The 11587-nt window shown below is 43.0% G+C and overlaps 1 protein-coding gene across 2 annotated transcripts; it reads left to right on the forward strand.

Moving 5' to 3' along the window:
- The first annotated feature begins 260 nt into the window (after positions 1 to 260).
- nucb1 (nucleobindin 1) lies at positions 261 to 6208 on the forward strand. 2 transcript variants are annotated; one of them, XM_071907595.2, is made up of 13 exons: positions 261 to 362; positions 1409 to 1547; positions 1701 to 1808; positions 1957 to 2089; positions 2827 to 2930; positions 3342 to 3527; positions 3620 to 3710; positions 3934 to 3992; positions 4327 to 4419; positions 4544 to 4633; positions 5402 to 5575; positions 5673 to 5790; positions 5903 to 6208. In XM_071907595.2, exons 2-13 carry the CDS (start codon positions 1413 to 1415, stop codon positions 5986 to 5988), a joined length of 1377 nt encoding a protein of 458 aa, XP_071763696.1. In that variant the 5' UTR covers positions 261 to 362; positions 1409 to 1412; the 3' UTR covers positions 5989 to 6208. The 2 variants fall into 2 exon arrangements, with proteins under 2 accessions (XP_071763696.1, XP_071763697.1); XM_071907596.2 differs by having other exon boundaries at positions 5906 to 6208.
- Positions 6209 to 11587: the final 5379 nt, after the last annotated feature.

The raw sequence follows: 11587 nt of genomic DNA on the forward strand, positions 1-11587 counted from the left end.
GTCTAGTTCTGACATCAAAAGTCGTAAATACTAGTTGTCACGCATTCAGCTGCTTTTGGTGGGAAATAATAACAAAATGGACCCTGAAACAAAAAGCAGTTTCTTGATGGCTGTTGCTTTATGTCATAAATCAAGTGTTATATGGCTACTTTGTGCTGCACCAATCACAGAAAATCTCGACTGGATCGTTCATGTGCTTCCGAATCGTAATTGCAATATTTCCGACAGCACGTTAAGGCAGCAAAAGTCAAAGTTGTTCAATCGTCTCGTGCGTATGACGTCAATTTCCACCGACGCAAAATTCATTTCGGGTTTGGCAATACATTGGAGGATTGGGTCAGATATTAACAATAACACATACGGTAGGAGAATATTGAGAGACGTTTCTGTATTATAACATTTTCTGAGAGAACACTTTTGATATCTGAAGAATTTATGTAGTGAATTAAAAAAAAACATCGAGTCACAGTCAGGAAGCAGACGTTTGTAGCCTATGACTCCAGGGAAAGGATAAAGGGAACCTGTAAATCATATATAATGTTATTAAAATTGTCAAAGGATATTTAAACGTTGTGAAATTAAACATTTACTTGGGTTAAGTGTTATAGGTGACCACAGCAGCTACGGGAAGATCCGTTTTTGTGCTACGTCCTCTTCTCTGTAACGCCTTATCCGCATCCACGACGTCCGTTAACTAACGTTACAGTCAAACACGAAAAAATATCTCATAGTAACTTCACGGTAAAACTGTGTTATACGTGCTTTTGTGTAGGGCTACTGTCGCCGTACATTGTACCGACCCTGTTTATTTAGCTGGCAAGGTACGTTCCATTCTCTCTTGTACGAATAGACCTCATCGCCGAACTCCATTCAAGACATCTGCTAGTTCAATGTTGCCTTGCTTATCAGCAAATACACACAGTTCTTAGAAAATAATGTCATCCGTTTTAGGAATGCGTAAGGTCTTCTGGTTAATTCGGCATACACGTGATCCACCAAGGAACACGTATTTTACTAAAATGTAAATTTTTAGAATTGGTCCTCAGTGGTGTATTTTGGTTGGAAGATTGTGGGAATAACAGGCGAACAATTTATGTAAGTGGAGATTTTATTGAAATAAAGTGCTGCTTTGTGAATTGGATGTGTGCCGAATTGAAGAGTGGATTCTAGGGATTCGTGAAAGGTCTTAGATCGCGCAAGGAAGTATGAAAATGACCGATTTTTTAATGGAATTTGGCGTGAGGTTCTTTCCCTACCAGAGAGAACGGGAGGTATCGGCGCTAGCTGTCATGGAAACACTGACTGACTGATTCTTAATCTGCTAAGATTATGGCTTGTAAAATTAAAGATGTAAGATTAAAGTGGTGAAATATTGTCAGCTTCATTGTTGTTCATGCATGTATTGAAGGAGGATGAACTTGAATCCTCGCTGGCTGCTGCTGCTGCTTCTATCCATCTCTGCCGAGGTCTGGTCGGTGCCTATTGATCGCAATGGAGGCAACCAGGAAGCCCAGCATGTTGAAGAGGAAAAACAGGAGGAGAATGTGGTAATACTCCATACTCATATCCACTGTAGATCTACATCTACATCTACCATTAGACTTACTTTCATGATGCGAGGAAGTCAGTTTCTGTGTGTTTGTGGGTGTATGTGTGTGTTTGCTGCCGATAACCTGTACATTATACCTTAACTGTTGCAGGACACTGGCTTATACTATGACCGGTATCTCAGAGAGGTGATCGAGGTTTTAGAGACAGACCCTCACTTCAGAGAGAAACTCCAGACAGCCAACACAGAGGATATCAAGGTTGGCATTCATCTCTCTTACTGTTTCTTGCTCTCTCTCTTTCTCTGTCTGTTTCATTCTCACTCATACACACACGCCTACCGTCTTCATCTAAAAGGTATTTGATATTGAATGCGTTCTCATCTGGATGCATTGCGTTGTCCGTCAGAACGGGCGTCTCAGTAAGGAGCTGGACCTGGTGGGTCACCATGTCCGGACCCGCCTGGACGAGCTGAAGAGGCAGGAGGTGTCCCGCCTCAGGATGCTGCTCAAGGCCAAACTGGACAGCACCAACACACAGAGTGAGCGGGTTTGCCTTTCTCTAGGCCAGTGACGAGTGAGTGAGAGAGTGTGTGTGTGTGTGTGTGTGTGTGTGTGTGTTTGCCCACGTTATGTGTAGATTAGATTCAATTTGATTAGATTTGATGAAATTTGTGGGGAAATTGGGTTGTTGCGGCAGCAGAGAATAAAAGACAAAGATAAAAATATGACAAATCGAGAGTTCTGAAGGTAGTAAAACAAATCATTAAAACAACATGTATTGCAAATAATACAGAAACTAATAAATACACAGAAAGACACAGCATCTTTATTGACAGAGTTACAGGTTGAAATGGATGTGCAAGTATGCATTTCTAGCTGTTCACATTACAAAGTCTACAGATGGGAGAACAAATATACAGAAATGTGTTCAGACTTGTGAATATGCATGGCAAGCTGTTCACGTTATCGTCAACAGATTTAAAAGTGGAGGTAACATATGTACAGAAATGTGTGCAGGACTTGCAGATGTGCATGTCCAAATATGCAAATGTGCATTGTTGCCCTTTATTGTATACAGATCATGTGCACAGATGCAGAGCAGATGGAAGTAGCATAAGCACAGAAAAATGTCCTGTACTGGCTCATATACAAAGATACAGGAATATGTTCAAGTCATGTCAGACACGGATCAGATGATCCGAGCGGTCCAGAGCCGATCACAGATTCACTGATGAATCATGGTAAATGTCCTGTAATCCATCTGTCTGATCCCCAGGTCTGCAGATGGACCACGCCTCCCTGCTGAAGCAGTTTGAACATCTGGATCCACACAATCAAAACACCTTTGAGGCCAAAGACCTGGAGCTGCTAATTTCAACGGTAATAACCTGCAACTATAACTGAAAAGCCCGAATTCTTAATTTTCTCTTATACCCAACGTTGAAAAGAGTCTCTGTCCAACCATATGTTGTTGGCTTGTTTGTTCTTTCATTCGCCTGTTGGTCACACACGATATCTTAGACATCACTAAACAGATTTTGACGAAACTTGCGGAAATTATGCATTGTACCACTGCCTTTGACAGTGGTACCAAGCATCACTGATGATGACACTGATGGGACTAAGGGGGGCGCTACAATTACAGGTCAAAACAACTCTCACTTTACTTTTATAGCTGAAATGTTTCGTCAGTATAAGAGTGGCGATCTGGACGGAAACGCGTTTGCCGTTTTAGAACCGCTTCAAAGAGTTTCACGATGACGGCTTCTGTCTCGTCGGCTCTCTGTCTAGGCCACCAAGGACCTGGAGAACTACGACGCCGAGAGACACGAGGAGTTCAAACGCTACGAGATGCTGAAGGAGCACGAGAGACGGGAGTACCTGAAGGGCCTGGACCAGGAGAAGAGGGAGAAAGAGGAGAAGAGAATGAAGGAGCTGAAGGAGAAACACCGCCAGCACCCCAGAGTCAACGTGCCTGTACGTACGGAGGCGTCCGTGTCGGTTCTCATCGGAAGCAGTTGGAAATGAATCGATCTTTCTCACACGTTTTTCTCTTTTGTCACATCCAGGGTAGCGTCGCTCAGCTGCGAGAAGTGTGGGAGGAGACAGACGGACTGGATCCACAGGAGTTCAATCCCAAAACCTTCTTCAAACTGCATGGTCAGTACCACCTCTTTCTTTAATCCCTAACCCTCTTTCATTATGAAGAATAGGTTCACCCCTTTTTGACTGATATTTTCCCCTTTGTCTCATTTTTCTGTCACAATGTACTATTTGTGTGTCTGAACTATTTTTATCTTTGTACTATTTGTATTTCTGTTTTCTATCACTTTGTATGTTCGCAATAGAAAAAAATGTGTTCTAATTTGTCTCTGCTTTTTAGATACAAATGAAGATGGTGTTTTAGATGAGCAGGAACTAGAGGCTCTGTTCACTAAGGAGGTAAGGAGCCCTTTATTGCTGCTGTCACCTCGTAACAATTGTGGTGATTTTCATGTTTTTACTCAAACTGAAAGTTTTACACGCTCAGTTATAGATTGAGCAAGTGGTTTCCTTACCTGAGGGTCCATGAAACCCATTCAAAACCCCAAATTTGACAAAATGTAAAAATTGGATGGTCATTAATTCGAAAATAAGGCTGTTTTCCCTGTTACTGAAAAGGTTGACTTTTTGAATATACAAGATTTTAACCTGACATCAGTAATATGCACAGTGTCCCTGTAATATGATGCTGTTCTCTATATCTGTATCTGACATGTTAATTTTCCTCTTCCAGCTGGAGAAGGTGTATGACCCGAAGAACGAGGAGGATGACATGATGGAGATGGAGGAAGAGAGGCTGAGAATGAGGGAGCATGTCATGAAGAACGTGAGTCTTATTGTTTTTTTTAACCATTACGTTTTTAAAATCTTCCCTGCCTGCTCTTCTGTAGCACAACCATCTCTGTTTTGCTGACTGGTGTACTTTCTGTTTATCTTCCTGTTGTTAAAAGGTGGATACAAACAAAGATCGCCTCGTCAGCCTGGAAGAGTTCCTCAAATCCACGGAGAAGAAGGAGTTCAACAATCCCAAAGAGTGGGAGGTAAAGACCCCGGAGGAAGCCTGAGGGTTAGAGGAGTGGGCTTGTGACTAGCAGGTCGCTGGTTCAAATCCCAGGACCGGCTGGGAAAATCTGGGTGGGGGAAGTTGGATGAGTAATGCTTTCCTCTCCCTCATCAACTCGCTCCCTTGCAACTGCTCCCACAAGCGATTACTGTACATAAAAATGTGTTATCAGTTAGCTTGCTTGGGTAAATAAGGGCGTGTGTACAATAGGGTTCAACAGATATAGCCAGCCAATATTGGCCTTTTATTAAAAAGTAGATAGCAGCCAGTCGGTGTCTTCCATCTCCAGTATGATGGATATGATAGAGCTTGTGTTTGAGTACATATTTATTGTATAATTGATCAATACTCTACTGGTTGTCTATGACAAACCCCTAACCTGAATTGACTCTAATGCGACACTTAGATTGGATTCCACGTATACATAAATATGATATTATTATTATTATTATCCTAGGTTTTAGTGTCCCATGATGGTCTAAATGCTGTTTCAAAGGCTTTCCCACCCTGACAAGAATGAAAATCTGGGGGGAAACACTGAATCCTTGTGCTTTTTGGGATTTTTTGGCATGAAAATAGTCAAATTTAAAGATATGAACTGTTGGTACAAAATAACGGCTATAGGCAGCTTCAGTCTAAAAACACTGGTGTCGGTTTCGGCCTTCAGAAACCCATATCGGTCGAACACTAGTGTACATGCTATGTTACATTAGAACCACACGTATGTTCCCTGCCCTCCCTCCAGACTCTGGACGACACCAAGCCGGTGTACACAGAGGCGGAGCTGCAGCGGTTTGAGGTGGAGCTACGGGACAAAGAGGAGGAGCTGAAGAGGAGGGCGGAGACGCTGCGGCAGGAACAGGAGCTGCTGAAGGAGAGAGGCAAAGCCCTGGAGGCCCAGAGGAGAGAGTACCAACAGGTGACCGTTCCATCACAGTCTGTGATAACCTAACACTGTAGGATGTACAGATTAAAATTGCGGGACTTAACACATCTGTCGTCTCTTTTTGCCTCAGGCAGTTCTAGAGATGTCTCAGAGACAGAAGGAGCAGCAGGCGGCGGGGGGGCAGCCTCCTGCGGGTCCGAACGGAGAGCTACAGTTCCACCAAAACACGCAAACATTGGAAGATCAAGGTAAACGAGCGGAGAGGCTGTAGAGAGGGAGTCTGCCATAGCTGTTACTGTTGCCGTGGGTTTCTGTCCTAAGTGTTTCCAGTAGGTGAATGTCTCTTACCCTCTGTTCCAGAAGCAAAAGCCCCAGCTGAGCAAGAAGCCGACGGCCAGAATAATCTGCCTGCAGAGCCTCCACAGAATCTGCCTATACACACTTAATGCAGCATGCTCTGACAGCCTTCACACACACACACACACACACACACACACACACACACTCTCTGATTTGCACTGACACAGATATCCAGATGGGTTCTGCAGACTGAATTATGTGAACTGTATGTATAAATTTGGACAGATTGGCATGTCTAATATAGCATATTATTCTCGGTGTTCATTTCTGTGGTCTACAGTCGAATAAAGATCTCAAATCACTGGATATGTGCATCTATACCTTTCTTATCCTGCTCATTCATACTTTCAAATCTTTCATTAGCTATGTTCAGTCAGAAAGAGGCTGTTTTTCTAGCTTTGTTTCTTTTTCTGGGTTTTTAAAATTAGTCTTAAATTCAATTCCAGGGAGCATTAAAAAGGTCTTAAAAAGTCTTAAATTTGGCTTTCTGAAACCTAGAGATGATTTGTTACAGTTGCCTTTATGTCTTTGCACCAAATGTTACATATTTGAGAGGCAATTTCTCAGGATCTTTTATTAGGTAATATGTGGAGAGTTTTCCGTCTAGTAACTCATCCATCAATCTTTACTGCTCAATCTCTTCTCCAGTGCTGGTTTTCTGTTGAACTGTGTTGTATCACACAGTCCTGGCTCCCTGTTCAGTTGTGTTTGCAGTGTGACCTCAGCCTCCTCCCCGGGTCTCACCGGGCCTGTTGTCCGGTGAGACCCCCCGGGACGAGACGCTCCTTGTTGTTGTCCTGAGGTTTGGCCCCCTGGCCGCCGCACAGGGCATTCCTATCAGCATTCCTCTGACCCCTCCCGCCCCCCCCGACCCCTCCTCCCCCAGCTGCCTCCTGTCCGTCACTGCGGTCATGTCACCCAGGCAGACCTGTCGTAAGAGTTTATGTTTATCATGATATGATCTCCAGTAGGGCTGCAACTAAACATTATTTTCATTATCGATTAATCTATCAATTATTTTTTTGATTAATTAGTCTATACAATGTAAACTACGGAGCGCTGGAGAGCTCATTTCCAGTTTAGGCAATATCCGCCTTGCCAATTTTTCCAAAACTTGGTCCAGTGGTAGAAGGGCAGCACTAATGGCCACTGAACAGATATAGAGCTGGCTGGCCATGTGGTGTTGAGATAATCGGCTAAAATGCTTAAAAGTGGCGAGAATTTGAACAGGCAGGTCCCATGTCCCATTTCAGGTCCAGTCATGAAAATGTGAAACAAGTTGATAATGTGGCATGGAAGAAATTATTAACTTTTGGTGAAGATCCGTAGATTTGTGGAACTGGCATATCTTGACAATTGCATAGTGTTGGTGGAGGTAACATGTGGAAATGCCAAATGTCCCTCAAGATGCTTTTCTGTGACTAACAATGCCAGGAATTAGAGGAATTGAGGCGACATGCCTGTGTGACACAACGGGATCTACTGACTTCTCTTAATGGGCTTTGTAACTCAGTGGTGCGATGTGTGAGCCGCAGATGGCATCGTCCTCACTGGAAGCCCTGACATTTAATAAAACCAGAGGTGTGACCAAGTCAACTTTGCTCGAGTCCCAAGTCAGTCTTGGGGCACAAGTCTCAAGTCAAGTCCATGTCATTAATGTCAAGTCTCAAGTCTAAATGTAGAACACCAAGTCAGAACAAATCAAGAGTCCTGTATCAATTTAATATCTGAAAGAAAACTAAATATCTAGGACTTTTCAGTGCAATATGGTTTTAATAGGATAAAAACTTGGTAAGAGCATCGTGAGTTTGATTTCTATAATCAGTTTCAACTTCAATACATTCAATCATTCCATACAAATTCAGAAAACACAATTTAAATTCAGTCGTCTGCTGGAACAAATCTCATCACTTTCAATCTGAGTCATTTACACAAACACAAGATCTCAAGTCAAGACTTTAGAAACCTTTTCAAGTCATCAAAGTACAAGACAAGTCAAGTCTCAAGTCTTCTCTTCATGCATCAAGTCAAGTCTCACGCAAGTATAATTGTGACTCGAGTTCTGTGTGTATTTCTGTCTGTGTACTGGACACCAAAATCTTCAAATCACGAAATCAAGGTCTGGGAAAAAGTCTGGAATTTTGGAATCCAGACTGTGTAGGACTCCTGACTTTGGACGCTGTGCTGAACTGTCAGTAACACGCCTTATTTATTTATTTTTTATTTTTTGCCAAATCAATGTGTGGGCATGTTTCCTCTCTGGCCTGTTCATATGTTTTTAAAATCTTTATCCAGTCTGTCCAAGTAAGTTTTCATCTGCTGCTGTCTTATCTGCGGGTCCCTGCACCTCATGTTGGATACTTCAGCAGCAGTTAATCAGGTCTTTGGTTTGGTAAACTGGAGAGTTTTCCATTCGCTGACTCATCCATCAGTCTTCACTGATTTGTCTCATCAGTAATGGACTTTATTCAGTGAGAGGGCTTTTGCTAAATCATGGTGTGGGTGTGCATGTTTTTTTTTTTTGAGAAGATGGATGTCAGCTCTCTCTCTTTCTCTCTTTCTTTCTTTCTTTCTTTCTCTCTTTCTTTCTTCTCTCCAGATATTTCGTCCTTCTTCCTTTCCTCCATCTCTCCATAATATTTTGCCAATTTAATTTGGATGCACTTTGAATTTCAGTGGAGGGTCTACATCACTCTCCAGGAGGACATTACGTCATCTCAGCCCCCCACCCCCTCCCAACCTCCCAACCCCATGCTTTAAGCCCCGCCTTCCCTAGCCACCGATTGGCTGCGGGACAGACCTTTCACTGACTGCCCATGGTGACTGGTTGAATTTTACTGGCACTTCTGCCATGAATAGCGGGTGATTTAATTGTAGGGAATAAATCCTTGCTGTATCCAAATGTTTTAATTTATTATAATAAGTGCATTTAATTCTCACAATAGGCCTTACAGACCTAAAAAAGCCTTAATGCAAGTTTTTACAAAAGTCAATGTTTGGGTAATTATGAAGTTATTCGTTGCTGGGTGTGACCTTTTGAGAATTTCTCATAGCATAGCCTACAATTTCACAAATTTACAAAAATAATTGTCCATGATGTTTGCCTTAAATCTACACATTTGCCCTGAAACCTTCCATGGGGGAAATGCACTGCAGTTCTCTCATGAAGGCACCAGAGGGTGCACTTGTTTCACAAGCCACAAGTTATGGTTTCCAATGTCACATATAGCCTATATATTTTGAAGAATTAATTTTCACGTGTAACTGCATTGATACTGTGTATTGGTTTTGTGATTTAACGTAGGCTACAAAAATACAATAGGCTCACCGTCACGGGTGAAGTGTGAGGATGTGAGGGTTTACACAGCCGAAGCCGGTAGCAGGTTGTTCCTTTAAGACCCAGCATCTTCCTAGGAGAAAGGAGAGATGAGGGAAGATAAACGATGGGAGGTTGTCAAGCTAGCCAGAGGCAACCAGAACGAGACCGGAAGCAAGATATTCTGCCTTCAGAATAAAAGCACTATTACTAAAAATATAAATGCATAAAAAAAAACATCAACAACCTTGCAACCAGTGCTGTGCTCTCATTACTCATAAAAGTAATGTATTGTTCATTACCATTCACTAATTAGAAAGATTACGGGAAAATAGCGTTGATGTCCAATGTTCTTGTCAGTCTTTTTGCTTCATAAAATAAAAATAATGGGAATACTTCCACCTGAATAAACTTTTCAGAAACTTCTCATTAATATTATTTGATTTGTTAAATTAGGTTGCAGGTTAGCTATAAACCAAACTTACACCTCTCAAGCTCCAAATCAGTGTTTTGAAGTAGCCAGACAAGACTTAGGCTACTGTTACTGAATCACACCCTGAATTTGGAAACAAATCTACTTTAGATATTGACTTTACCTGAGAGTGAATGGACCGACACCCACAACACCACCCTTTTCATTTCTTTTTTAGGCTACATATTTCACCATTATTTTCACACAGCACAGTTTGGTTGGATTGAAAACCTGCAGACTCCTGGGTGATGTCTCAATACATACTAGTTGAGCTCCATGATGGCACCAGGCATGGTTGCTAGGAGATTTGTGACGGAACGACAAAACCGTTTTGGATTTTATTCTGAAAGTCTTGCCCGGAAGCTGTATGTGTTTATTGTGGACCATTGACGCAGCCGCTCAGGCTGAGGTGTACCGTCGCTCCCACAGCTGAGAGAGGGAGGGGATGGGAGGCTGGCAACCGGGTTTTAACGGGGATAGCCTGCAGCCTCCGTCGGTCAGATGCTCTGATGGAGTGAACCGGGGGATGATAGTCGTTTATTTTCTTTCTCTCTCGACCATGGAAAGGGTAAGATGCTAAATCGTTTAGCAGCGGCTAAAATTCACGGTGCTATATGTTACATGAGATGTAGCCGTGCATTAGACCGTCCAGCTGTTTTTATGGGAGGGGGGGCGGCGGGGTGTTGATAGGAAATAAACGCCTTGCAGTCGGCATACAGCCTGAGCGACAAATAGGCTAACCTGTGCCAAAGAAAATGATCAAATGGCGTAAAGGTTGTATTGAATCTATTAATTAGGCCTACATCATTTCCAGGATGATTGGCACATCCCACCATGATGTGGTAGCGGTAGCCTATACGAGGCTATCCTGTATAGCCTAAATGCATAAAATCGGCTGTTTTCCATTTAGGCCATTTATTTCGTTATGACAGCAATCAATTTACCGGCTTAACATCCTGAAGATAATCAGCATCCCAGTTCACCCCGAATATTTTACAGATGGATTACGGAGCGCTAGAAAGAAGCCCGTTTCCTCCTGGATACAGCCCATAATTACAATTCATGATGACACCCTTTTTCATATTGAATGTATGAAACAGCGCCGCATCAATACCTATAGGCCTGCTAATTGTTCTCCATATGCGTTACAACGCTTTGGAGGCTGCTGATATAAAGCTACCTTTCATGACTCATTTCCGTATATCATGCGCATTCATTATTAGCATTATGACTACGCTCGGATGCTCGGATATATAAAGCCGAGACATGCACCGATGGATGAATTACTCCAGACGCTTGAGTATCGCGATGCCATTGAATATAGCAGACGGAATTACTGCAATACCAATTGGTCCGATGGTTATATCCGTTTAGGCTGAAAAAGGCTGGAGAAAGGTGCGTGCCCTTCTGTGTGTGTGTGTGTGTGTGTGTGTGTGTGTGTGTGTGTGCGTGTGCCAGGAAGGATCCGCGTGAGTGATGATATGAGAGATTATAACGTGGTGGGAAACACTATGGCTTCTTACATTATGCAACCTCTAGTGTTCTGCTATTCCAGAGAGATGTGGAAATGTGTGGCGTCCATGTGCAGACAACTGTCCATCATTTTATTCCATCTCTCTCTCTCTCTCTCTCTCTCTCTCTCTCTCTCTCTCTCTCTCTCTCTCTCTCTCTCTCTCCCACTCTGTCTCTCTCTCCTCCAGCCCCAGTTACAATCACATCCACAGTGACACACATTTGCCTAAAATGACCTCTCCCTATCTTTTTCTGTTTGCTTCCAGGTTCCTGTCTCCTCAGAGTGAAGCCTGTCCTGGGGGTCAGAGGTCGTCCACCTGACCTGCACTCCTCCCTCCTGCCCCTGCACTCCCTCCCCCCCTAAACCCTGAGTCCACCCTGCTGT

The sequence above is a fragment of the Centroberyx gerrardi genome, chromosome 7, assembly GCF_048128805.1.
Source record: "Centroberyx gerrardi isolate f3 chromosome 7, fCenGer3.hap1.cur.20231027, whole genome shotgun sequence".
Taxonomy (NCBI): domain Eukaryota; kingdom Metazoa; phylum Chordata; class Actinopteri; order Beryciformes; family Berycidae; genus Centroberyx; species Centroberyx gerrardi.

Coding starts and splice junctions, on each gene's coding strand:
- nucb1 (XM_071907595.2), top strand. CDS start 1,413: ATGAACTTGAATCCTCGCTGGCTGCTGCTGCTGCTTCTATCCATCTCT. Junction 1,548..1,700: donor AAAAACAGGAGGAGAATGTG/GTAATACTCCAT, acceptor TAACTGTTGCAG/GACACTGGCTTATACTATGA. Junction 4,634..5,401: donor ACAATCCCAAAGAGTGGGAG/GTAAAGACCCCG, acceptor CCCTCCCTCCAG/ACTCTGGACGACACCAAGCC.